Genomic DNA, 25,366 nt, shown 5'->3' with positions numbered 1-25,366 from the left:
CAAATAGGGTATATCCTCTGAATTCTCAGTATATTTCAAGCAACAACTATAGCACTTAATCATGTCTGAAATACAGGAAAGGTATTTAAACTTTAATTCTCCCTCTACTGTCACATTATAGGAAGAAAAAAAAACACATTAAAAGACTGTATATTATCTTCATATACTCCTGAAGTAGCCTGAGGTAGCTAGAAATGTGTGATAGCATTAAATATTTACAGTGAGCATTAAATATTTATATACATATTAATATACATTAATATTTCTAATGCTTTCACTTCCTCCCCAAGCCTGTTAATCAACTTTATGTATAATACATTTACTTATGCAATTAAAAAAAATCAAACTATTAAATATATTGTTATTTAAGAACCAAATAGCAAAGCTAATTTTACAGATCCAGTATTTCAAAAGACAAGCAGAGACAGCTTAATTAATATAACCATAGAAAAATAGTTTATGGAATGCATTATCATTAGCTTATTCTACACACAAATTTGATACACACCAAAAAAAAAAAATCATGAACAAAGCATGCACTGTATAATTCTTCACTGATTCTAAAACTATCTAGCTATATCACTTTGACAAGTTATTTAATCTATATGGGCCTAAATTCATCATCTATGAAAAATAAATATAACTCCTCAGGTCTCTTCAGCAACGAGATCCCAAGAATCTAAGAGGGGCTAAGGCTGAAGCTCAGCAATGCAATGAAGTGCTTGCCTAGCGTGTGTGAAGCACTGGGTTCGAGAGGTCTGTCAACAACTAAAAAATAAAATAAAATAAAAATAAAAAGAATCTAAGAGAATTAATTTATTTTTAATTAATTTTAAATCCCATAATGTTCTCAAACAAGTTTTATCCATCTTAATAAAGAAACAAAGGTATAGGGAAATTATGAATAAGACCCATTCTGCCTTGATGAGTCTTGGTAAGACTTAAGAGGTACCTTTGTTTCTGGACGACATCTTCCTTCCTGCTGACTTCAGTGTTCCTCTGGTTTTCTTTTTCTTAGTTGTTTCAGTTTGTACTTGACCAGATGCAGAATCAGAGTCAGAAGAGTCAAGTTTGACTTGACGGTGCCGTCTTGACTTGGATGCCTTTAAATTTAGAAATCTAATTAACCACAATGAACTACAAAAATGAATACAACTGACAGATAATTTAGAGGAAAGGAGAAATAAGACAAGGAAAGATTTATAAGAAAGTAAAGTATTAACTATCAAATTGACTTAATAATAAAATTACTTGTGCCATATACATAGTCTTTTACCTTTATCATAATGTTTCCTGCAGATATAAACATCATTTACTCACACTGGATTAAAATACAATTGTTCTGACTACTGGACTGATTAGGAAATGCAAACAGAGAGGCACATACTGTTTTAATTTTCTTTCTTTCTTTTTTTTGGTACAGGGGCACTCAACCACTGAGCCACATCCCCAGCCCTTTTTTATACATTATTTAGAGACAACATCTTGCTGAGTTACTTAGGATCTCCCTAAGTTGCTGAGGCTGGCTTTGAACTCATGATCCTCCTGCCTCTGCTTCCCAAGTTACTGGGATTACAGGCATGCGCCATCACGCCTAGCCTGATCCTATTTCTAATAACCTATTTCTCCTTTATTTTCCGTGGGTACCACCATGAGTTTTCAGTGGATCTATTTCATGCCTGGCTCTAGGTGTGGTCTAGAGCTGCCAAAATGAGTTTCACATCCCCATGGCCACTGTTATTTATTTGTTCAGGAATGGGCATGTGAGCTGTATAATAGATTATGTAATTCTATTTTAGAACTGCTTAACCATTCGAAAGGGAAAATTCCCTTTCTTTTGAACCTGAAGCTGGGACCATGCAACACTAGAGCTGCCACAAATAGCATTTAGAGACAATGACAGCAATATTCAAAGTCAGAAATGGAGACTTGGTCCTAACAATATCTTTGTAGTTTTATCAGTCAATGAATTCCCTTATTTGCTTAAGCAAAAAAGTTTCAGTTAATTGTATATGCAGTATAGATATTAACAATTCTTAAAAAGCAATCAACTCTTTACCTCAAAGGGGGGGATCCTACAACCATGCAATGACACACTTAGTAACAATCTATGGAGAATACCATTTAATTATTTAATGATGTAAAAATTTATTTGACAATGTCAGAGAGACATACATTAAACATCAGGTAGCAATAAAATATATATATGAAAAGAGTTCTGGTTAAAAAAGAATTAGAAATAATTAAATTATTGGCCTTGGTGTCTTCAATTAATAATATTTCATACTCAACTTATTGTGTTGTATCAAATAAATAACATATAACCAATCTAGAGTCCCATTTCATTTTTACTTTATTACCTTTGACTTCTACAATTAGGAAATGATAATACTTTCCCATAAAATAAACACAAACCTAAAAGGGAATAGTGTCCCATTCCCCATTCCCCAGCCTCCTCCCATAAAAAAGAAATAAGATTTAAGACAGAAGGTAGGGTAAAGAAAATTAATGCTTACTAGTCTAGAGACTTAAGGAAACTCTATAGCTAAGGGAATAGACCTCTGTGAAAACAGGGAGCTTGAAAGCAACTTGTATAAGGCATGAGGAGCCTCTTGGGCGACTCTCTGCAGAACCCTGAAATTTCCCACCCACCCCAAGACAAAGGAACAAAAGATTATTCTCTGGTAAAAATGACAAGACTCAAAAAACAAAAGACATATGGGGTTAAAATGTTTCCTATTAACCACTTTTGAATATGAACAGGTATCTGAGGGTCTTTGATCTTTTGGGGAAAAGCCAGTAAAATCAAAGATGGAGATCAAAAGAAACAAAAAAGAAATTCAAAGGAAATAGGCAACATCAAAAAACTATATAACATCCTTAAAGAGAAAATGATACTGCGTCCTGAGATGGGGGGAATTATTTTTTAAAGTAAAAAGAGATACAGAGAATAAGAAAAATTCTTAATAATGAAAATATGTATCAATAGAAAAATCAATTTAATGGTTCAGAAGATAATGTTAAAAATATTGATAATACAAAGAGATTGAAAATAGAAATGTTCAAGGAAAGAAAATGCTGTAAAAAATATCATCAAAGAATTACAAAAAGTTCCTCAGAACCCAAGATTATTAGATTGAAAGGACAGCTACCGTGAGTGACAAAGACAATGAATGCAAAAGAGCTATACCAAGTTACATCACCATGGAGCTTCCAAACTTCAGGGATAAAGAGAAAACCCCGCTCCGACCTACAGATTGTGGGGTCGGGCTCCAAATTCCTTAATAGGACACCCATAGCACAAGAGTTAACAACTAGAATCAACAAATGGGACTTAATTAAACTTAAAAGTTTTTTCTCAGCAAAAGAAACAATAAGAGAGGTAAATAGGGAGCCTACATCCTGGGAACAAATTTTTACTCCTCACACCTCAGATAGAGCCCTAATATCCAGAGTATATAAAGAACTCAAAAAATTAGACAATAAGATAACAAATAACCCAATCAACAAATGGGCCAAGGACCTGAACAGACACTTCTCAGAGGAGGATATACAATCAATCAACAAGTACATGAAAAAATGCTCTCCATCTCTAGCAGTTAGAGAAATGCAAATCAAAACCACACTAAGATACCATCTCACCCCAGTAAGATTGGCAGCCACTATGAAGTCAAACAACAACAAGTGCTGGCGAGGATGTGGAGAAAAGGGTACACTTGTACATTGCTGGTGGGACTGCAAATTGGTGCGGCCAATTTGGAAAGCAGTGTGGAGATTCCTGGGAAAGCTGGGAATGGAACCACCATTTGACCCAGCTATTGCCCTTCTCGGACTATTCCCTGAAGACCTTAAAAAAGCATGCTACAGGGATACTGCCACATCGATGTTCATAGCAGCACAATTCACAATAGCTAGACTGTGGAACCAACCCAGATGCCCTTCAATAGATGAATGGATAAAAAAAATGTGGCATCTATACACAATGGAGTACTATGCAGCAATAAAAAATGACAAAATCATAGAATTTTCAGGGAAATGGATGGCACTAGAACAGATTATGCTTAGTGAAGCTAGCCAATCCCCAAAAAACAAATACCAAATGTCTTCTTTGATATAATGAGAGCAACTATGAACAGAGTAGGGAGGGAGAGCAGGAAGAAAAGATTAACTTTAAACAGAGACATGAGATGGGAGGGAAAGGGAGAGAAAAGGGAAATTGCATGGAAATGGAGGGAGACCCTCATTGCTATACAAAATTACATATAAGAGGTTGTGAGGGGAATGGGAAAATAAACAAGGAGAGAAATGAACTACAGTAGATGGGGTAGAGAGAGAAGTTGGGAGGGGAGGGGAGGGGGGATAGTAGGGGATAGGAAAGGTAGCAGAATACAACAATTACTAATAGGGCATTATGTAAAATTGTGGATGTGTAACCGATGTGATTCTGCAATCTGCATTTGGGATAAAATTGGGGGTTCATAACCCACTTCAATCTAATGTATGAAATATGATATGTCAAGAGCTTTGTAATGTTGTGAACAACCAATAAAAAATTTAAAAAAAAAAAAAAAAAAAAAAGAGAAAACCCCCAAAACTTCCAGGATCAGAAATAATAAGAAGAGAACAAGCTGAAGATGGTTGCCTCTCAAGGTCATTTCCTACAGGAGCAGGAAATGATGGAACAGAAAACTTTTGGGTTACATATGTGATTGTTGAGTTATATATGAATTAAATATGAATATATGTATATATAGACTTTTAATTAAAGTAACATGTACAGCTTAAAAGTCAAATAAAAACCCAACAATCATATATGTAACCCAACAGTTTCCTGCTCCATCATTTCCTACTCCTTTAACCCAATCAACAAATGGGCCAAGAACCTGAACAGACACTTCTCAGAAAAGGATATACAATCAATCAACAAATATATGAAAAAATGCTCATCATCTCTAGCAATCAGAGAAATCCAAATCAAAACTACTCTAAGATATCATCTCACTCCAGTCAGAATGGCAGCTATTATAAAGACAAACAATAATAAGTGTTGGCAAGACTGTGGGGAAAAAGTTACTCTCATACATTGCTGGTGGGACTGCAAATTGGTGCAGCTAATATGGAAAGCAGTAATGGAGATTCCTTGGAAATCTGGGAATGGAACCACCATTTGACCCAGCTATCCCTCAGACTATACCCAAAGGACTTAAAAAAGAGCATACTACAGGGACACAGACACATCAATGTTTATAGCAGCACAATTCACAATAGCTAAACTATGGAGCCAACCTAGATGCCCTTTAGTGGATGAATGTATTAAAAAAAAAATGTGGCATACATACACAATGGAATTTTATTCAGCAAGAACAGAGAATAAAATCATGGCACTTGCAGGTAAATGGATGGCGTTAGAGAAGATAATGCTAAGTGAAGTTAGCCAATCCCAAAAAAAACAAATGCTGAATGTTTTCTCTGATATAAGGAGGCTGACTCATAGTAGGGTAGGGAGGGGGAGCATGGGAGGAATAGATGAATTCTAGATAGGGAAGAGGAGAGGGAGGGAAAGAGAGGAGGCAGGGGATTAGCAAAGATGGTGGAATGTAATGGACATCATTAACCAAAGTACATGTATGAAGACACAAATTGGGTGTCAACCTACTTTATATACAAACAGAGATATGAAAAATTGTGGTATATATATATATATATATATATATGTAATAAGAATTGTAATGCAAAAAAACACAAAGTACATGTATAAAGACATGAATTGGCATGAACATACTTTATGAAAAACTGTGCTCTATATGTGTAATAAGAATTATAATGCATTCCACTATTGTGTATTTAAAAAAAATAAATTCAATTAAATAAAAAAAGAAAAATCAAAATATAATTTTAAAAACATGCAATTTTCAAATTACCTTATTAAAGAAATAACTTACCTGAACAACAACTGAAAAGGCTTTTGATTTTATTCTTGCTAATGCTTCTGCCCTTTCACATCTCTGGAAGAAAAATAAATAACAAGGAAAAAACAAAGTTAAAGAACACAAATGTTAGGTGAAATTATGAATACTCAAGTATTTTCTATCAGAAATAAGATTTAAGACAGAAGGTAGGGTAAAGGAAACTAATGCTTAGTAGGCTCAATTGAGTACAAACACGTTCAATAGACACAGCAGATGCCATAATATCATCCTCACAGCTATTCTTCATTTCTTTCTTTTCTTTTTTTTTTTTTTTTTTTTTTTTTTTTTTTTTTGTGGTGCTGGGGACTGACCCCAGGGCCTTGTGCATGCTAGGCAAGCACTCTACCAACTAAGCTATATCACCAGTCCCTTGTTCATTTCATTCAGGTCTCCAGGAGGATAATGTGAATAAAAGCCTTACTGACATGGCAGAGCCCTTGACAGCCATTTTTCCTCATTTGCCTATTTCAAAGATGGCTCCTTGTCTCATCTACTAAGACGGGTGAAAACTCTGGAGACTGGAAACAGCATACAGTAGCTTGGGTTCCATACTGGTTGAAAGGTTGACAAGTGACAGGAAAAAAGACAGTAAAAGTTTTACCCTATCCCTCTTAAAGGCACTTTCAACCACCATCATTACAAATAAAAACTGTTATCCTTACTACCTACTTATAACTGATGTGGCTTTATAAGATTTCTAGTAAAGAACAGACTAACTTTTCATATAGAATCTATGATTCAGAATTTTCTGATATTATTATAATGCTGACCAAAGGCCATAATGTTCAATATATAAAATTATAGCCACACAAAAGTGAAAAAAGCTAATCAAACTGCTGCCCCATAAACAATAATATGGCAGTTGTCTGACCTCTGATTCTTGTGACTTTTCTTCCTTCTTTTCTTCTCCATCTTTATTTTTTGATTTTAAAGAAGGATCCTAAAAGAGCAAAAAAAAGTTATTTATATAGACATATTTATATAAACATATAAACATATTTACAATTTAATTAGTTACAAATCAATTTTACAACAGTGAGGATCAATTACTTCACTTTTAGTGCTATTTTAATTATACAGAACAGGCTTCACTGTGGCATATCTGTACATGCAACTAGGATGCTTTTTTTTTTTTTAATTCATTTTTTAGTTTTAGGTGGACACCATATCTTTATTTTGTTTTTACGTGGTGCTGAGAATCGAATCCAGTGCCTCACGCATGCTAGGCGAGCGTGCTACCACTTGAGCCACATCCCCAGCCCCGCTTGATTATTTTAATTACTAAAAAACCAAAGGATCATCTCACAGTACTGCAACATAGGTCACTACCAAACTCTAAGATCACAATTAGGTTTCATAACAGTTCTAGTATTCATCAATAAAATACCTGAATACTTTATTCAACAGTAAAATAACCAGAAATTGGTTCTATTTTTTATTTTTTCCTGGAAGTATTTATTAAAATAAAATGGAGGGGCTGGGGATGTGGCTCAAGTGGTAGCGCGCTCGCCTGGCATGCGTGCGGCCCGGGTTCGATCCTCAGCACCACATACAAACAAAGATGATGTGTCCGCCGAAAACTAAAAAATAAATATTAAAATTCTTCTCTCTCTCTCTCTCTCTCTCTCTCTCTCTCTCTCTCTCTGTCAAAAAAAAAAAAAGTTTAAAATAAAATAAAATAAAATGGAATCATAGTTTCAAAGATAAATTTGGCAAGTCTGGCACTTAGGTTTCCAGAGAAAGGCCAATGTGGAATACAGGCAAGATTAATACTGTTGAATCAGAAAAATCAAACTAAAAATTTGTTGATGAAACTTGAAAATGGATAAGACACAGCAGATAGACACCACTCAGGTTCAGGATCTGCTACTATGCAAGAAAGTGAGACCACTTACAAATTCTGATTTAGAAGTGAAGTTGGTTTTCTGGAATTTTAGGTAAAGTCTACAAATACTTACATATTGGTCACTAATTCAAAATTTTACAACAATGTTGAAATCAATACTATGCCAAACAAAACATATCTATATGTCAGATTTGGCCCAAAGGCTGTCAGTATGTAACCTCTAGAAAAATGCCAAATTACAGATTTTTTTTATATTTATTTTTTAGTTGTTGTTGGACACAATACCTTTACTTTATTTATTTATTTTTATGTGGTGCTGAGGACTGAACCCAGGTCCTTGCACTACCGCTGAGCCACAACCCTAGCCCAAATTACAAAGATTATAAGTCATTGTATAACAAGAATATTTATTTCTATAGATATATGTATGTGTCCATGTGTGTTTGTGTGTTATATATTCCATTTGTAAGGGCAAATGATGCCACATGGCTAATGACTGACAAAACCTTAAGTAGAAATCTTCACTATACAGGAAAGTACCCACTAAATCAGGCTGCCTCTCAACATACCACTATGTCTAAATATTCATGTACAATGTAGGTAAGTGATCAAACATGCAACTGCTTACCTTTCTGTCTTTATGCCACTGCTGATGCTCCAAAACTATGTTTTTAATATTATCCAAAAAATCATCCTTTATCAAGCTGAGGGCTTTATCTGGCTTGGACTTATCAGCTGAAATTATATGTTTCATGTTCTGATAATGATCATGAACATTCAGCATTTCCTAAAAGTAAAAAAATGAGTTTTTTATTTCAATTTATTTGGTGGGAGTGGGTACTGAGGATTGAACTCAGAGGGGCTTTACCACTAAGCCACATCCCCAGAACTTTTTATTTTTTATTTTGAGATAAGGTTTTACTAAGTTGCTTAAGGCCTCACTTAGATACTGAAGCTGGCCTCAAACTTGTAATCCTCTTGCCTTAGCCTCCCAAGTCACTAGAATTATATGAATGCACCATCATGCCCAGCTTGAGGACAATCTTAAAGGCAAAACCCACTCACTTTACAAAATGACTGTGAGTTCACAGGAAACAATAAGCTACAGGTATTATGAAAATAACATAATCATGTAAGAAAAATAGTACAACTTTATTATTAACAAAGAGACTGTTTTCCAGTAGTATGGGTTTACTGAATTCAACTCAAGGCACATTGTTATGGGGAAACATTGGGAAAAGGCTAATTAGTGGAGCAAAGAATTATATTCTAACTTATAATGAAAATTATTGTAATACAACATATCATTATATATCAACCCAGAAAACCAAGATATTTTACATCATAAGTGTGACACCAAGAACATATACACAGTCCTTCATTCTTGGCTAGAAATTCCTCTGTAATGACACTCGCCCACCCCTTCAAAGAATTCCATCCCATTCCCTTAAGTTTCATCATTACTTGAGTAATAAGAACTAAAATAAATAAAGGGTGACTTATGTCACCATGTAAGACATCATTTATTAATCAAATCTTCTGCTTTAAGAAACTTCCAGCCAAATAGGCCCATGGGATAGGGAGATAGATAGCACACTGTAGCCAGACTTAAGACACCATATAAATCCTGGCACAGGAACTTGGCTGTAAGATCAGCAGAGAATTAACACTTTAACATCTGAACAGCCTATTAAGACTACTTAGACTACTCAATTCAATTAATTTCTAGTGGATTTTGGTGGAATGGACAGCTAGCTATTCAAGAAATTGTAAACTGTTCGCTAGTGGTAAGTCCTCAGATAAGCAGGATCTGCAATAGAGCACTGTCCAGACACTAAATCTAATCTCTAAAAATTTTCAATGATGCCTCTCTACCAAAAAGAGAACATATAAATTCCATCGATTATACAAAGTACTTTTTGGGGGAGTATTAGGGATTTAACCCAGGGGTGCTTAACCACTGACCAATATCCCCAACTCTTTTTTATTTTCTATTTTGAGATAGGGTCTCACTAAGTTGCCTAGGGCCTTGCTAAATTGCTGAGGCTGGCCTTGAACTTGAAATCCTCCTGCTTCAGCCACCCAAGTCACTGGGATTACAGGTATGCATCACCATGCCTTACTTGAAGTACTTTTATTGCATTTATTTTCTCATACTTCTTTCTCACCAAGCTGCTAGAGGGAAGGAACCTAGTTTTTTTTAATCTTACTTCAAATGATCAGATGTTTGCTAAAAATGATGAATTTCTTTCCCCAGTTCTAGTTCAGATCAGGTCCTACTATCCAACCAATAGGCACTGTATTGATTCAGAAACGAATATGAACCTTAACTCCATTACTTTAGATATTTAGTAAACATTTACAAACATCATAGATGTAATGTGATAGGCTGATGCTCTGTGGGGAATCCAGACAAACAAAGTAAATCAAAAATCTGACCCCTCTTTTACTGCTGATTTAGGAAGACAGTGAATAAGACAGGGAAAAACAGATCCTTTATTAAGGGTCTATATCCCATATGCCAAAGTATTCAGCCATCAGCTTATCTCAGTTCTCATAGTGAGGAGAAATAGAGAGAGTAATCCTAGCCAGGTCTGGTGGTGTATGCCTTTAGTCCCAACTACTCAGGAGGCTGAGGCAGGAGAATCACTTGAGCCAGGATTTCAAGGCCAGCCTAGACAATATAATCAGACCTTGTCTCAAAAAAACAGATAGGAAAAAAGAAAAGGGAAAGATAGTAATCCTTATATTAATTCAGGGGAAACTAAGGCTCAAAGAGATTAAAAACCATGACCAAGGTCTCCCCTTCCAATCTCCACTGTATATGTTCTTTTGAAATTCATTGATTAGAAAAGGCTATAACCAACCCTATAATGGAATTTTATTTTAACCTCAGGCAATGCTTTTCTATTCATATAAAAGAATGTGAGAGGCTGGGATTGTGGCTTAGTAGCACAGTGCCTGCCTCACACATACATATGAGGCACTAGGTTTAAGCCTCAGCACCACATAAAAATAAATAAGTAAAATAAAGGTACTGTGTCCAAAGGTACTGTGTCCATCTACAACTAAAAAAATATTTTTTTAAAAAAAGTCTGAGTGCCATTATTCATCTGTGCAAAAAGAGATTTTTTTAAATAGTGTACAATTCTAATAAAATGTCAAAATATATTAGATGATAAAACTACTTTAAAACCATAAGGCATATCCATAAATCCTGATTTTAAATATTTGTCAAAATAGCCTGTTTTAATGATAGGTTTTTAAATATTATAAAAAGGAATTTAGGAAATAAATTCCTGTTGTTAAAAAAATTAGAGCCAGCTGAGATGGGAGGATTGCAAGTTCAAAGCCAGTCTCAGCAATGAGGTGTTGAACAACTCAGTAAGACCCTGTCTAAATAAAATACAAAATAGGAGTGGGGATATAACTTAGTTGATTGCCCCTGAGTTCAATCCCCAGCACACAAATAAATAGATAGATAGACAGAGATAAAGTTACTTTAAATTCTTGTTTTTCAATATAACAAAAAACACAAATGGTTGTTTTAGTATATGAATCCACAGATCCTGAGTCTAACAGTATTCTACATCTTTCTCTTTCTTATGCTTCAAGATTTACAAATCCTGATACATTTAGGGTGTTCTATTTCTGATACTTTAGAGAGAGTAAGAGCATTCTATGATTGGTTAAAAGAAAATTTGTCAATATCCAGTAGATGAAGTTATATATAACCTCAATGTATAATCAGCAATAAAACATTTTTTTTAATTTCAAGGATATAAAATCAAATTTACCTCTAATACATCAGAAGTGATAAGTTTCATTACACGATCATCTGGATCCTTAAATTCTTCTGTAACTTCAGCTCGTTGAATTTTCTTCTTCATTCTATATGAAAGCTATACAAGAAATGTCTTTTAAAATGGATGCATTTTAAAGGATATTTTTAAAGTATTCAAATATAAACTAGCAATAAAAACTTGTCTATCAATAAGCATGAATAAAACAAAAGCAGCTATATGTGTATATTTGTTAAATACCTATTTTCCAAAGACTACTAAACTTTTCAATTATTCCAGTAGATATCATACCACCAGCTTACAAATTCATATGAGATTCGGAGAAGTTACATGATTTGCCAGCTAACAGCAGAATTAGATCCTTCTTCAGTGCTCTTCAACCTAGTCTCTCAATTGTCACAAGACTGAAGAAATAACAGATTTTAATGGAAGTTTTAACTTTTCATCAATTACTCACTTTTCATCAATTATATATTAAAATTTTCTGGTCCTCTTTCAGTAAACTCTCATTTGAATAAAGAAATACATGAGCAAATTCAGATGCTCAATCTCATTTCCTTTTTTTTTTTTTATTGGTTGTTCAAAACATTACAAAGCTCTTGACATATCATGTTTCATACATTAGATTCAAGTTGGTTATGAACTCCCAATTTTACCCCATATACAGATTGCAGAATCACATGGGTTACACATCCACAGTTTTACATAATGCCCTATTAGTAACTGTTGTATTCTGCTACCTTTCCTATCCTCTACTATCCCCCCTCCCCTCCCCTCCCATCTTCTCTCTCTACCCCATCTACTGTAATTCATTTCTCTCCTTGTTAATTTTCCCGTTCCCCTCACAACCTCTTAATGTGAAATTTTGTATAACAATGAGGGTCTCCCTCCATTACCATGCAATTTCGCTTTTCTCTCCCTTTCCCTCCCACCTAATGTATCTGTTTAATGTTGATCTTTTCTTCCTGCTCTTCCTCCCTGCTCTGTTCTTAGTTGTTCTCATTATATCAAAGACAATTTACTTAATACATATCATTCAGAAACATACTACATTCAAAAACTTTTGTTTGCATGAAAAAAACATAATCAGAAAACATTTTCTTCTATTTTTAAGTAGGCTACAACTTTTGAATATTATTAATAGTCATTCCATCTTTATGGAAAGTGAGGTGCTTAATGGACAATAAAATATAACTTCTCATTTAAAAAACAAAAGCTATTTTAGGCAACATACCAATTTAGGCATTGCTGTAAAGTGAAATGCTTTGTCTAGTCGTAACTTCCTAAAAATATAAGCTGCATCAAAATGTTGTGCATTTATCAAATCTTGCTGAAACTTTAAAACTTCATCCCAATCCTTTAGGGCAACTCTGATCTGCAATCAGAAAGAGTAAAAAATTGTAATAAATCTAAGTCTTTTTTCATAAATGTATTATAATTTTAAAACACTACCATTTTTATTTAAGTCAGTTTATTATAAAAACATTGTGTCAAATTTTTGCTGTGAAAAAACAACTTACCAAGTATTACCTTTTGTTTTGGCTGACATAGCTGGGTATTATATAATCCATAGAGCAGATACAAAGCACCGACTCTTATCTGAAAGGTGTATGGAGGTAAAAAATATCGCCAAGCCAAAGCTAAAGCTTCCTTTGTAAATGTGTTCTTTTCTAAATTTCTCATTTTACCACTAGAAAACATAAAGAAAATATATTATGATTCATTAAGAAAATAAAAGATGAACAAAAACCAGAAACAGGTATATACTTATTTAAACAACAGTTGTGACTAATTGGATGAAGATTCAAAGGCTAATCCTTTCAAGACTCAAGCACAAAGAGCTAACTTTCCGCTTGTGAGGCACAACCATAAACAAAATACAGTTCCCAAAAGCACCAACTTTACTTGCCAAATTGGAGAGCAAAGAAGGGAATTCAAATTAGTACTAGAGAAACATTTAAAACATCTAATATTTAAAATAATGGTCATGTTACAAAACCAAAAACTGTGTGCAATCTAATATATCAGAGATTTGCATTTAACCTCCACTATCCTTGGGAAAAAGAGAAACAATACAGTGTAACCCACCCTACCATTCTCCAGAGCCCTGCAAAGCCAATGATACGAAAGAAGAGCAGGGATATAAGAGCAGATTTCATCAACTCTCAAAAGCTTTGTCCAAACATCCAACAGAGAATACATCTCTCTTAGAAATCAATGTAAAAACACAGAAAATACATTTCCATGCACCTACATGGCATAATTAATACACTATCCAAAATTGTGCCAAGTTAACCAAAATTTTTAATTTTTTTTTTTTATAAAGCCAGCAAGATCATTACTTTGCCAAAAGTTAATGTAATATCCTTCTTACAACTTTGGATAAAGCAATGAAAGAAGGCATATTTTAAGCATATTATGGATTCTATATAAACCCTGAAATGAGGAGATTAGTGCCTAATTTTTAATACCTTAGCTAAATGTCTCAAAGTGTATTATTTAATAGACACAAGTAATTGACACAAAATGCAAATAAGGATATGTAGAAATTTTCATTTTATAACAGCAGCATAAAACAAAAATTATCCATGCAGCCAGTAAGCAGAGGCTATATTATAGCTGATTTAAAAGTAGGGAAGGGGACTGGGGTTGTAGCTCAGTGGTACAGTGCTTGCCTCACACGCATGAGGCCCTGGGTTCAATCCCAGGCACCACATTAAAAATAAAAACAGGGGCTGGGGATGTGGCTCAAGTGGTAGCGCGCTCGCCTGGCATGCATGTGGCCCGGGTTCGATCCTCAGCACCACATACCAACAAAGATGTTGTGTCCACCGAAAACTAAAAAAAAATAAATATTAAAAAAATTCTCTCTCTCTCTCTCTCTCTCTCTCTCTCCTCTCTCACTCTCTCTTTAAAAAAAATAAAATAAAAACAAATAAAAATGAAAATATTGTGTCCATCTACAACTAAAAAAAATATTTAAAAAAAAGTAGGGAAGGTAATCGACTGGCTCCTCAGCTATTTCTCTATTAGCTAAAAATTGGGGTAACCCTAGAAAACTTACCCTGAAATGCCTTTTTCCCCCAAAAGTAGTACATGAAAAATCATTGATTTTAGAACCAGGCAATGCAAACACAGTGCACACATGTAAGTTACTTGGGAGGCTTCAGCAGAAGATGACTAGTTTGAGGGCAACTTAGGGAGACTTTGCTCTAAAAACAAAATAAAAAGCTCAGTAGTATGAGGCTACCATGTTGAGAGGCCCTGGGTTCGATCTCCAATACTGCAAAAACAAAAACAAAGAAAGAAACGGGTAGACATATAGGTTTCAATATCTGCTCTACCACCTTCTAACTGCAATGTGGAGGAAATTACTTCAACCTCCTTAAACCTCAATTTCTTCACCTTTAAAACAAGGATAATTACATCTGCTTTCAGAGTTGTTCTATGAAGTAAATTATGCTATAAATGAATTACATTTAGTATTTTTTAAAATTAGTTCTCTTTTCATCAGCTGTACAATAAATAGGGTGTCATCCTTCATCTCCTGTAATTTACAAACTACACAGGTAGTTTACACCAACAGAGAGAAAAAAGAGAACTTTTATATTCTACTCAGCAGGACACAGTTTAGTCATAGGTTTCATTCATTCAATTATTTAGCCTTTTCAATATTATATGTGCTGTGCTAATGGTAGCACGAAACTTATCCATTCACTGTCCTCAAAGCTCAATCTAGTGGAGGGAAAATTGAAAAGTAATAACAATGAACTTTAGTGAGCTCTTGGAAACATTTGATATTTCTTAGCTCATTTAATCCTCAGGACTACTATTGCCTCTATTTTACAAATAAGGAAGCTCAAGCAAATAACTTATCCCAAATCCCAGTTAGGGCACTGGGCATTCAAATTCACATAGCTGGGGTCTATGGTCTGTCTGCACTCTTAACATATCCTATACTGGCTCTTCATCTACACAATAAGATGTGATAATCAGTGAGATAAAATAACCAGGGGAGAGGGGCTAGAGCATGAACACCCGCTTAGTATAGAAGGGAGAAAGATATCCCCAAGGAATTGGCATCTGGACATAAAGTGGGTGAAGAATAAAGGGGACAAAACAAGTGGAAGTAGAGGGTAAACTCTAGGCTTAGAAAACGCCAAGGGCAATTGCTGGAATAAGATAGTGTATGGAAGGGGCTGGAAGAGGAGGCTGGAGATACAGGCAGAGGCCAGTCACCGAGAATTGCCTGCCATGTTAGAGAATTTGAATTTTATCCCAAAGAGAACCAGTAACAAACACTGAAGGGTGGTGAGCAGGGAAGTGACGTGATCAGTTTTGCACTTTAAAAAGACACTGTTGGTTGCTGCATGAAAAATGAATTCAATCATGCAGGATTTTATCCTTGCTCGTGCGACTGTTCTGTTTTTTAAACATGGGGCTCTAGAAGAACCAGACTGGGGGAAGTCAAGATAATGGCCTGGGTCAGGGTGGAGGCAGTACAGCTGAAGAGTTTAGAAGGAGACTAGCCAGAAACGTATATTCGAGAAGAGGCATCAAAAGGATGCAATCGAGGGGCTGGCGATGTGGCTCAAGTGGTAGGGTGCTCGCCTAGCATGCGTAAGGCACATAAAAATAAGATAAAGATATTGTGTCCACCTAAAACTAAAAAATATATTTAAAAAAAAACAATTAAAAAAAAAAGATGCAATCGAGGCCTTATGAAATCGCCCAAAGAAAGTGGAACACAGACGAAGGCCCAGGAGAGATGGAGACCACTTTGGGGACTGCTCTCTTAACCATTTCTACGTGCGGAACTACAAACTGGAAGGAAGCAATTTTCAGTGGAGAAACACCCACCAGAAGATGGTCCCGAACTTCATGTTCCTCCAAAGTTCCGTGAAGTCCTCGAAGCGAACGCTGTCAGTCTCCTGGAAGCGACTGAGCAGCGCCTCACAATCGGTCTGCAGGCCCGGAGGAGTCCCCATGCCTACACAGCCAGCATACCACGGACACACCAGCCTGCGGCGAGCGCTGCGGAAACCGGGTCATGAAACCCCGCCCCCTGCGACGTGACGCACGCGCTCTCCGTGTCGCACTATCCGGCACCTTCAGCTCCGCCTTCATCCGGGCCTAAAGTAGCGTTGGTGTGCTTATTGCGCATGCATCAAGGCCTATTGGCTGAGAACTATGTTAGGGGGCCGTCTGTCCCTCTTCTTTAAAGTAACCCTGGAGTGACAAAAGTCAACAAGTTCAACCCCACTACACCTGGAAAGAGGATTTAAAGAAGAGCGTTTACAAGGAAATGGGCTCAATTCATTTTCCCTCTCATTGTTGAGATCCTTTATAGTCTGCCCACTTAATTAATGTTGTGCTTAATTTGTGGCTCTCATACACCTGGTAGTCTACAAGCACTTGAGATGAGGAGCTCTATCTCATACCCTCTTGTAAACAGCCCTTCCAAAACACACACACACACACACACACACACACACACACACACACCATGCCACAATCTAGAACCGAATTAGAGTATCTACTTATTGTTTGACTGAATTGACTCTCTATGTACACTATACCTCTTAGCTTTTCCCAGGAGCTAGCTATAAAGTAATATTTTGTGCTTTAGAATATTTCTTTGATTGCAAGTCATGCTGTTATTCTTAGAAGTATCCTGACGTAATAGCATAGAAAACACTGGACTTACTGTCTGTAGATGAAGGATCAACTCACTAACGTTCCTGATCGTTACTCCTTTTAGATTTTTTAAATATTTTATGTAAACAGAAAACTTATGTGGTGTATAAAATATGCATAATAGTAAAACAAATCTCTGTGCACCTTTCCTATTTAGGAATCAGAAGATTATCAACACCCTCATATCAATCTTGAATTCCTCTAACCAGTTCACCTTACTTTGCCCCACCTTATTAACATCTACCCTTTACTTTGTTTCTCATTCTTTTGTATATATTTAATCACCTGTGTATGTATCTCTAAGTAATATAGTTCTTGCGAACAGGGTATTGCAATTTATAATACATGTTCTTTGAATTGCTTTTTTTTTTTCCTTTTGAAACAAAGTCTCCCTAAATTTCTTGAGGCTGGCCCTCAAACTTGCCATCCTCCTGTCTCTGCCTCCTGAGTCGCTGGAATTACAGTTGTGCACCACCACACCCAGATCTTTGAATTGCTTTCTAAAAATATTATTTGTAATATTCATTCGTGTTGTTATTCATAGCTGTAATTCATTCATTTTTCACCTGATATTCCAATGTGTTAATATACATTTATCCATTGTATATTTCTGGGCCAGGCCTGGAAGTGGTGCACAAAGGGTGGTCTGGTGATCCCTGTTGGTCTGCAAACTGTTTATTACCTCTCCATCTCAGGAGAGTAAAGAAAGTGAGACTGTAAATTTTTTTTTTATTATTTATTTTTTAGGTTTTTTTTTAAGGTGGACACAATCAATATCTTTATTTTTTCATTTTTATGTGGTGCTGAGAATCGAACCCAGTGCCTCACGCATGCTAGGCTGGCGTGCTACCACTTGAGCCATATCCTCAGCCCCAAGACTATAAAAATTTTTAATAATATTTAAATTTTGCTTTAGTTGTAGATGAACACACATATCTTTATTTATGTTTATGTGGTGCTAAGGATCAAACCCAGTGCCTCACACAGGCAAGGCAAGGCTTTACCACTGAGCTACAGCCCAGCCCATAGATTGTAAACTTTTTATGATAAATGGCTAAAATAATATCATGTCTGTTGAATATAATAATAAAAAATGGGTTTGTATTTGGTATGACTTATGTGTGCGTGAGTACAGAGGATTGAACCCAGAGATGGTGCTCTACCATTAAGCTATCCTACCAGCATGCTCCCCTCTTTTATATTTTATTTTTCAGACAGGATCACAATGAGTTGCCCAGGCTGGCCTCAAACTTGTCATCCTCCTGCTTTAACCTCCCCCAAGTAGCTGGGATTACAGGTGTGTGCCCAGCTTGGTATGATTTAAATTCCATTTTTTTCTGGAAATTTATTTTATTGTAGCAGTCCGTGATTGAATGGGTGAAAGGATGGCACATTACTGATAGGCCCAACCTGATCTTTTCTTAAAATTGGGCATCTCGCCACAAAGCCATGAAAAGATAATTTTGGCTTTACTATAAATTACTGCAAATTCTGAAACTGCTTGGAATGCCTGCCCGTGCCTTGAACTCACCCATGCCTGGCTCTCTGACCAGATAGCAGCCCTCTCTGAAACTTTAGTGACGCCTCATAAATATTGGCCTTCCCTGGCCAGACAATGACCCTCTCTGAGGCTCTAATGGTCCTCATAAATTCTGATGTTGGGGCCAGCAAAAAATGTAAACTACCATTAGTGTGATGCTTGTCAGAGTTCTGTTATCTGTAACCCCCCTTTGTGTAACTTTCTGGGCTATACAGCTGGGCTGCAGGAAAGCTGGGGTGCTGTCTTGTTCCCGCCGTTTTGGGAGGGAGAGGCAGCCCGGCCGGTCGAAATAATAAGCTTGCTTTAATTTGATTTTAATTGGAGTCAGTGGTCTTTTCTTGCATCCTGGTCTAACAATTACCATGGTTAGTTTGAGAAGTACATATATACACCATTTCAGTCCCCATTGCATTGGCCAGAATTCAGGTCACATGGACCCAAGTAAGAGCAAATGGGGGTGAGAAATTTAGTACCTAACTGAGCAACCTCCCAGTGACAGCTCCAATCTATGGAAGAGGTACACAAATCATTATTGTACTGCAGACTTTTCTGCTACAATTTTATTCCAGAAGTCTAAAAGTATTCAAAGTTTTCACTTTTAATCTACTGTGATCTATATACAAATGATTTCTCAGTATAGTATGGACTAAAGATTCAATTCCATTTTTCCATATGTACAATCATCTGTATGTACACGTATTTACCATGTGTGTAATGTTCTATCACCTGTTATTGAATGGTGCATCCTTTCCCAATGCTTGAAAGTCACTTCTTTCAAATATCGAGTGTATATGGGTGACTGCAACTAGTGCATAACTGTATGGCTCTGTATCTTTTATTAAAATACAATTGTTAAAATGACCATTTCCATTACTGTTAGTAAATAATTATTCTGAGCCTCCTTACCACTCTCAACTGCACCATTCGGATCACCTGTTCCCCTTCCCTGGAATCCCCTAACCATTTTACCATTTTAAAATAGTAAAGTCCAGCACAAGAAGAGGCCTCCAGTAAGCATGCCAGTGTGAATCTGTTTCCAGGGTTACTATCTACTTGCAAGGCCCCATTTAGATTGCACTACATGAATAACATAGTCTAGATAGCAGAGTTTTTTAAAAAATTCATATTTAGGAAGGACATTTCTCTTATCTTGGTATTCTTCAGGAGGATCTCGACTATTCTTAGATTTTACTTTCCAGGCAAGTTTTAAATTTGACTTGTTACATTTACCTAATAGTGCCATTAGTACATTAGTACATTATTAATGTACTAATGGCACTATTAGGGGGTTGCATTAATATATTATTCAGTCTGGGAAGGAATAACATCTTGATCATATTGAGAATGCCTATCTATAAACATTTCACCTTTAGAATATTTAACAAAATTTTACAATTTTTCTCTATGAACTTTTTACTTGTCTTTTGCTGGATTTTCCCTAAGTACATTATGCTTTTTTTGTGGTTATTGTATTTGGTATCATTTACTTCCTTACATTTTCTAATTGCTTAAACCCATTATATAAAAATACAATTAAGCCAGGCATGGTGGCTCATGCCTATAATCCCAGCGGTTCAGGAGCCTGAGACAGGAGGATTTCGAGTTCAAAACCAGCCTCATGGTGAGGTGTTAAGCAACTCAGTGAGACCTTGTCTCTAAATAAAATACAAAATAGGGCTGAGAATGTATCTCAGCCCTGAGTTCAATCCCCAGTAGCCACCCCCACCCCCCCAAAACAATTGAACTTTACATCTTGATCTAATGTCAGTCAGCTCCTGTTACACTCTTGTTAATTCTAATAACTTTTCTGAAGATTCTTAAAGATTTTCTGTGTAGATGATAACAGAAGCTGTGAATAATAATAATAATAATTTGATTTTCTAATCCCTATTCCTTTTATTTTGGTAGTAGGGATTGAAACTAGGAACACTTTACCACTGAGCTGTATCCCCAGCCCTCCTCCTCCTCCTTTTTTTTTTTTTTTTTAAGACAAGATCTTTCTAATTTTCTGAGATTCTCACTAATTTTTTTTTTAAGAGAGAGTGAGAGAGAGAATTTTTTTTTTAATATATAGTTTTTAATTCTCGGCGGACACAACATCTTTGTTGAGGATCGAACCTGGGTCGCACGCATGCCAGTCAAGCGCGCTACCGCTTGAGCCACATCCCCAGCCCGATTCTCACTAATTTTTCAAGGCTGGTCTGTAACTTGCCATCCTCCTGCCTCACCCTCCGGAATCACTGAGATTACAGATGTGCGCTAAATTTTATTCCTTTTAGTTCTTATTCTCCTCTTATTCCTTCTGGCTAAGACTTTCTGTACTATGTCAGATATAAACATGGAAGCTTGGTTATGTGTCTGTTACTGTACTACCACACTTTTAGAGTGCTTGGTACACGGCAGGTCCTTAATGAAGAGTCTAGTGACTGAATCAGTTATTTTACTTTTCAACTCTATAGTTTCTAGCTGGGTCTTTTAAAATAATTTCCATCTATTTTATTTGTAGTTGACAAGCCATTGTCACAATACATTCCTTTTCATCTTTAAATATGAAAATATTTCCTTTGCTTCTTTGAATATATTTTTAATGACTGCTTTAAATTCTTTGTTAAGTTGGCTATCTGGACCCTCCAGATAATTTCTTTCTATCTTTTTTGTCTATGAATAGAAACTTTCTGCTTTCCCCCCATGTCTCACAATTATTTTGTTAAAAACTTAACATTTTAGGTAACTTATGGTTTTAATTTTGGATATTGATGGGCTTGCCCCTGTAACTTCTTTTTTGTTTGCATGTTTAGTGACTTGGCAGGACTATTTTAATGAGTTCATTTGCCTCATAACTTGGCAACTGCAAAGTTGCTCCTTAGAATTGGTAGTGCGGACCATGCACACAGTCACCCTGGGGTGATAGTGATTTTTACATGCTCTTTATCTTTTTTCCTGATCTTTTCATTAAACCCTCTGCCCTGTGCATTGGTATCACATCCAGCTGTTAGTCTTCTCTAATTACTAGCTAATTGCTGTATTGCTTTTGACAACGCCCTGGGGCATAAATTGCACCACAGTCTAAACCAATTAAATGTAGGATCCTTTGCAGAGGTAATTTTGAGCTGTCTTGGGGTATGATCTATTCCCAGGGCTGCTCTTCTTCCCTGGCTCTCTCTGGCAAACTAGTTGGCCTGCAGATTTTATTGTTTCTCTCTCTCAGGGAGCTATCAGCCTCCTCTTACTTGCTTACTACTCAAGCATCCATTGTTTTCAAGATCTCTTTTAGAGTTGAATTTCTCCATATTCTATTCCAAATAAAGTCAGTTCTTCTGGGGAGAGCTTCAGAGTTCTCTGTTCTTACAGGTGGCTCTCCTTCTGGGCAAAATCTCTTAGCCACTGTTTCAGAACTGAGGATACAGATGGTGGCCTTCACTCAGAGTTCACTCTCCTGATTTATGGGCAGAACTCTGGGAGGGGGTTGTGGCTTCTGTTATTTTCAGCCCACCTACCCTGGAATGAAACTCCGATCATATGTGTGAGCTGGGGTAAGGCCAACTTGGGAATCCCATTTATCTCCAATTTCTTGGCAACGTGCAGCATGAAATTCAGTCTCTGCAATTTAGAGCAAAGCAAAATGAAAAAATCCTGCAGGGTACAGTGATACACTCCTATAATCTCAAAGGTTTAGGAGGCAGAGGCAGGAGGATTGCAAGTTCAAAGCCATTCTTCGCAACTTGGTTAGGGCTCCTCTTAGTGAGACCCTGTCTCAAAATAAAATATACTAAGGAGCTGGGGATGTGGCCCAGTAGTTAAGTGCCCTGTGTTCAATCCCTAGTACCAAGACAAAAAAAAAATCCTAGCAAACTGCCCACCTCCCCGTCCCGGGAAATACTATATTCCTTTACTGGATCTTGGGGGAAAGGGCTCCACTCACCTAAGTGGAATTTCTCATGGTAAGGGCAGTGGGCAGCAAATCAAGGCTTAAGTACCATTCACCATTGCTACTTTACCAAGATTTAGTAGATTCTTTTGAATAAATGTTTCTTCATTGGCTTCAGATAATTCCAAGAACTCTAAATTATTCCTTAAACATTTTCACTAGTTATAGTTGTTTCATTGAGCAGTGTATCCATGGAACTTCTTACACTGCCAGTTTGCTGAAGATGCATTTAAAGGCATTACTTTTGTCATCAAGTTGCTCAGCATCCACTCACCTCAAGCAGATTATAAAATTATACTTAATGTTAGTGTGATACGTACTATAAAAGATTATAAAATTATACTTAATATTAGTGTGATACGTACTATGCACAATGCAACATGGGAACACCTAGGAGAATCTCCTAATCCAGTCCTCAAGAGAATAAGCTTTCTAAAGTAGAACTGAGTTCTGAAAAGAGGGAAACTATTAAGGATATGGAGATAGGAAGGATGCTGTAGACACACAGAAAAAGCAAGTACAAAGATACACAAAAAATTAGAGAACATATTAGGAGGTTCCATCACTGGGGGAAGAGAGGCAAAGAAAAGAAGTTGGCAGTATTTGGAACAATAGATAGGAGATCTCAAAGCCTGGATCTGTACTGGTAAATTTTCTCCCTGGATGTCTGTGTTCCTGATAAGTGTGAGCCTTTTCAGTGAAGGATGATTGACTATCCTAAGACAAAGAATGCTGAAGAGATTTAGAGACCTATCTCCCTTGGAGCCATTTACTTACATTCCAGAATGATTAAAAAAAAAGAAGAAGAAGAAAGAAAGATAAAGGACTTCCCTTCCTCTTCCTCCCCAGATAAAATTTGTTTACATTTCATAGCAATTTTCTCTACAGGTATTGGCAGGTGTCCCAGCCACAACATACAAACTCCAAGTCTCAGAGTTGCAGTGTTCCTCTCCTAAAGTGTAAAAACCTACTGCACATCCAGGTGAATATGTGACCATCATCACGTAGCCCATGGGAACTGGCATTAATAAACGGCCTGTTTGCTGGTGTTTCTATCAGTACATATACATACATATAAATCACAAACTCCTCACAGTTTTGCAGTTTGGGCCTTAACATCAACTACACAAGCATTCAAACTCCCACCTGAAAATAATCAATAGCTACTAAATTTTAAAAATCATTATTTCTCCTGTTAAGGAAAGTAATCATCCCTCCTATAAAGCATCACAAAGAAAGAAAAATGAATTATGTAAGAAGTAATGTCCTCTGGCACTTGGTCCCCAAGGACAATGACTGTTTTATATTCATTAGACTATTCTCCTTGAGGGAATGCTAAATATAGAAATAACATATCATAGTTTTGTTTTAGAAAGATTAATTTGGCAACAATGAGATGTGGCAGGGATGGAGCAGATAAGGCGGGAAAGTAGAGGAAAACCAGGCCAAAACTGATGAGGTAGGGCGGAGAAGTGACAGATTATAAAGAACATACCGAAACAGAACTGACTGAATATTTTGATGAAATTAAGGAAATTACTGTTATAGTTTTAGATGTTATATTGTGGTTGTCCGAAAAGAATAGTCTTTTTAGAGATTCATATTGAATTATTTCCAAATAAAATTATATGATTTCTCTGGATTTGATTCAAAATCATGATGGCGGGGGAGGGACGTGTGGAAGTATATGTGAAAAAAAGATCCTGCCTGAGTTGGTAATTGTGGAAGTTGGTACTGTGGGTGACACTGTGATGAGACACCAGATGTCTCAGGAATGACATATTTACTTTCTCGGCTATGGGTATGTAGCAGATGGTCTTCAGCTGTTAGTCCTCTGGGAATTGCTAAGCTGAGGAAAGGTCACGTCTCCTTCTGGGGGCAGCCTGCATCGAATGACTGGTTGGTGACCAGTGTAAAGGCCAGACCCTCCCAGTAGCTTGAGACAACTCTTGAGGACCAGCTCCAGAGCTTCCCAAGTGGCTGGTGAAGGCAGCGACTGGGACTGTGTGTCAGCTTCCTGCCTCTCTCTTTCTGCCTGTTTCTAATCTTTTCTCTTTCACATGTGCTTATCCCAAAAGCATTCCCCCCCCCAAAAAAAAAAAAAAATCACCTGCAGTTTTATGTCAGAGTCTACTTCTGAGGGAACCTAAACTGGAGAATGTTTGGCATTATTCCCTTTACTTTTGTGTATGTTCAAGTTCCCACAAGGAAAATTTAAGCCAGGTAAAGAATTGTGCCAAACTGGATTTGGTGGTGAGGCAGTAGTGACAATTGACCTCTACAGTTCTGGTTTCTGAGACTGAGTGGTGCCATTCATTGAGCAGGGGATGCAGGATGAGGAGCCATTTGGAAGATAGATAAGGGGTTCGTTGTTCTTTTAAAAAATATGGAACACTTCATGAATTTGTATATCATCCTCGAGCTAGTCTTCTCTGAATCATTTCAGTTTTAATCTATGTGCTGCTTACGTAAGCACCAGGAGTCAGCTTTAGATAGGACAAATGTGAGGTAGTCTGGGCTGGTGATATAGATTGTCAAGCTACAGATAGGTCAGAAAAGGAAATAGTGGTTAAAACATCTTTT

At 36.5% G+C, this 25,366-nt stretch overlaps 1 protein-coding gene across 2 annotated transcripts in view; it reads right to left on the bottom strand.

Annotated features, from left to right (window-relative positions):
• SNAPC1 (small nuclear RNA activating complex polypeptide 1) overlaps positions 1–16,673 on the bottom strand; it is a 29,134-nt gene extending 12,461 nt beyond the window's left edge. The window contains exons 1-8 of one of the 2 annotated variants that reach the window (XM_081291808.1): positions 16,479–16,673; positions 13,149–13,308; positions 12,853–12,993; positions 11,613–11,717; positions 8,444–8,602; positions 6,841–6,909; positions 5,943–6,005; positions 953–1,103 (exon numbers count right to left, since the gene is read on the bottom strand). In XM_081291808.1, the coding sequence (XP_081147934.1) occupies positions 953–1,103; positions 5,943–6,005; positions 6,841–6,909; positions 8,444–8,602; positions 11,613–11,717; positions 12,853–12,993; positions 13,149–13,308; positions 16,479–16,606 (976 nt within the window). In that variant the 5' untranslated portion in view covers positions 16,607–16,673. The remainder of the gene's footprint in view (positions 1–952; positions 1,104–5,942; positions 6,006–6,840; positions 6,910–8,443; positions 8,603–11,612; positions 11,718–12,852; positions 12,994–13,148; positions 13,309–16,478) is intronic. The other variant, XM_081291809.1, reaches the window with a different exon arrangement.
• Positions 16,674–25,366: the final 8,693 nt, after the last annotated feature.

This window comes from Spermophilus citellus (assembly GCF_964194105.1).
Source record: "Spermophilus citellus genome assembly, chromosome: 4".
Taxonomy (NCBI): domain Eukaryota; kingdom Metazoa; phylum Chordata; class Mammalia; order Rodentia; family Sciuridae; genus Spermophilus; species Spermophilus citellus.
The sequence above is the reverse complement of the archived record's forward strand: the minus strand, read 5'-3'. Positions and strand labels throughout refer to the sequence as shown.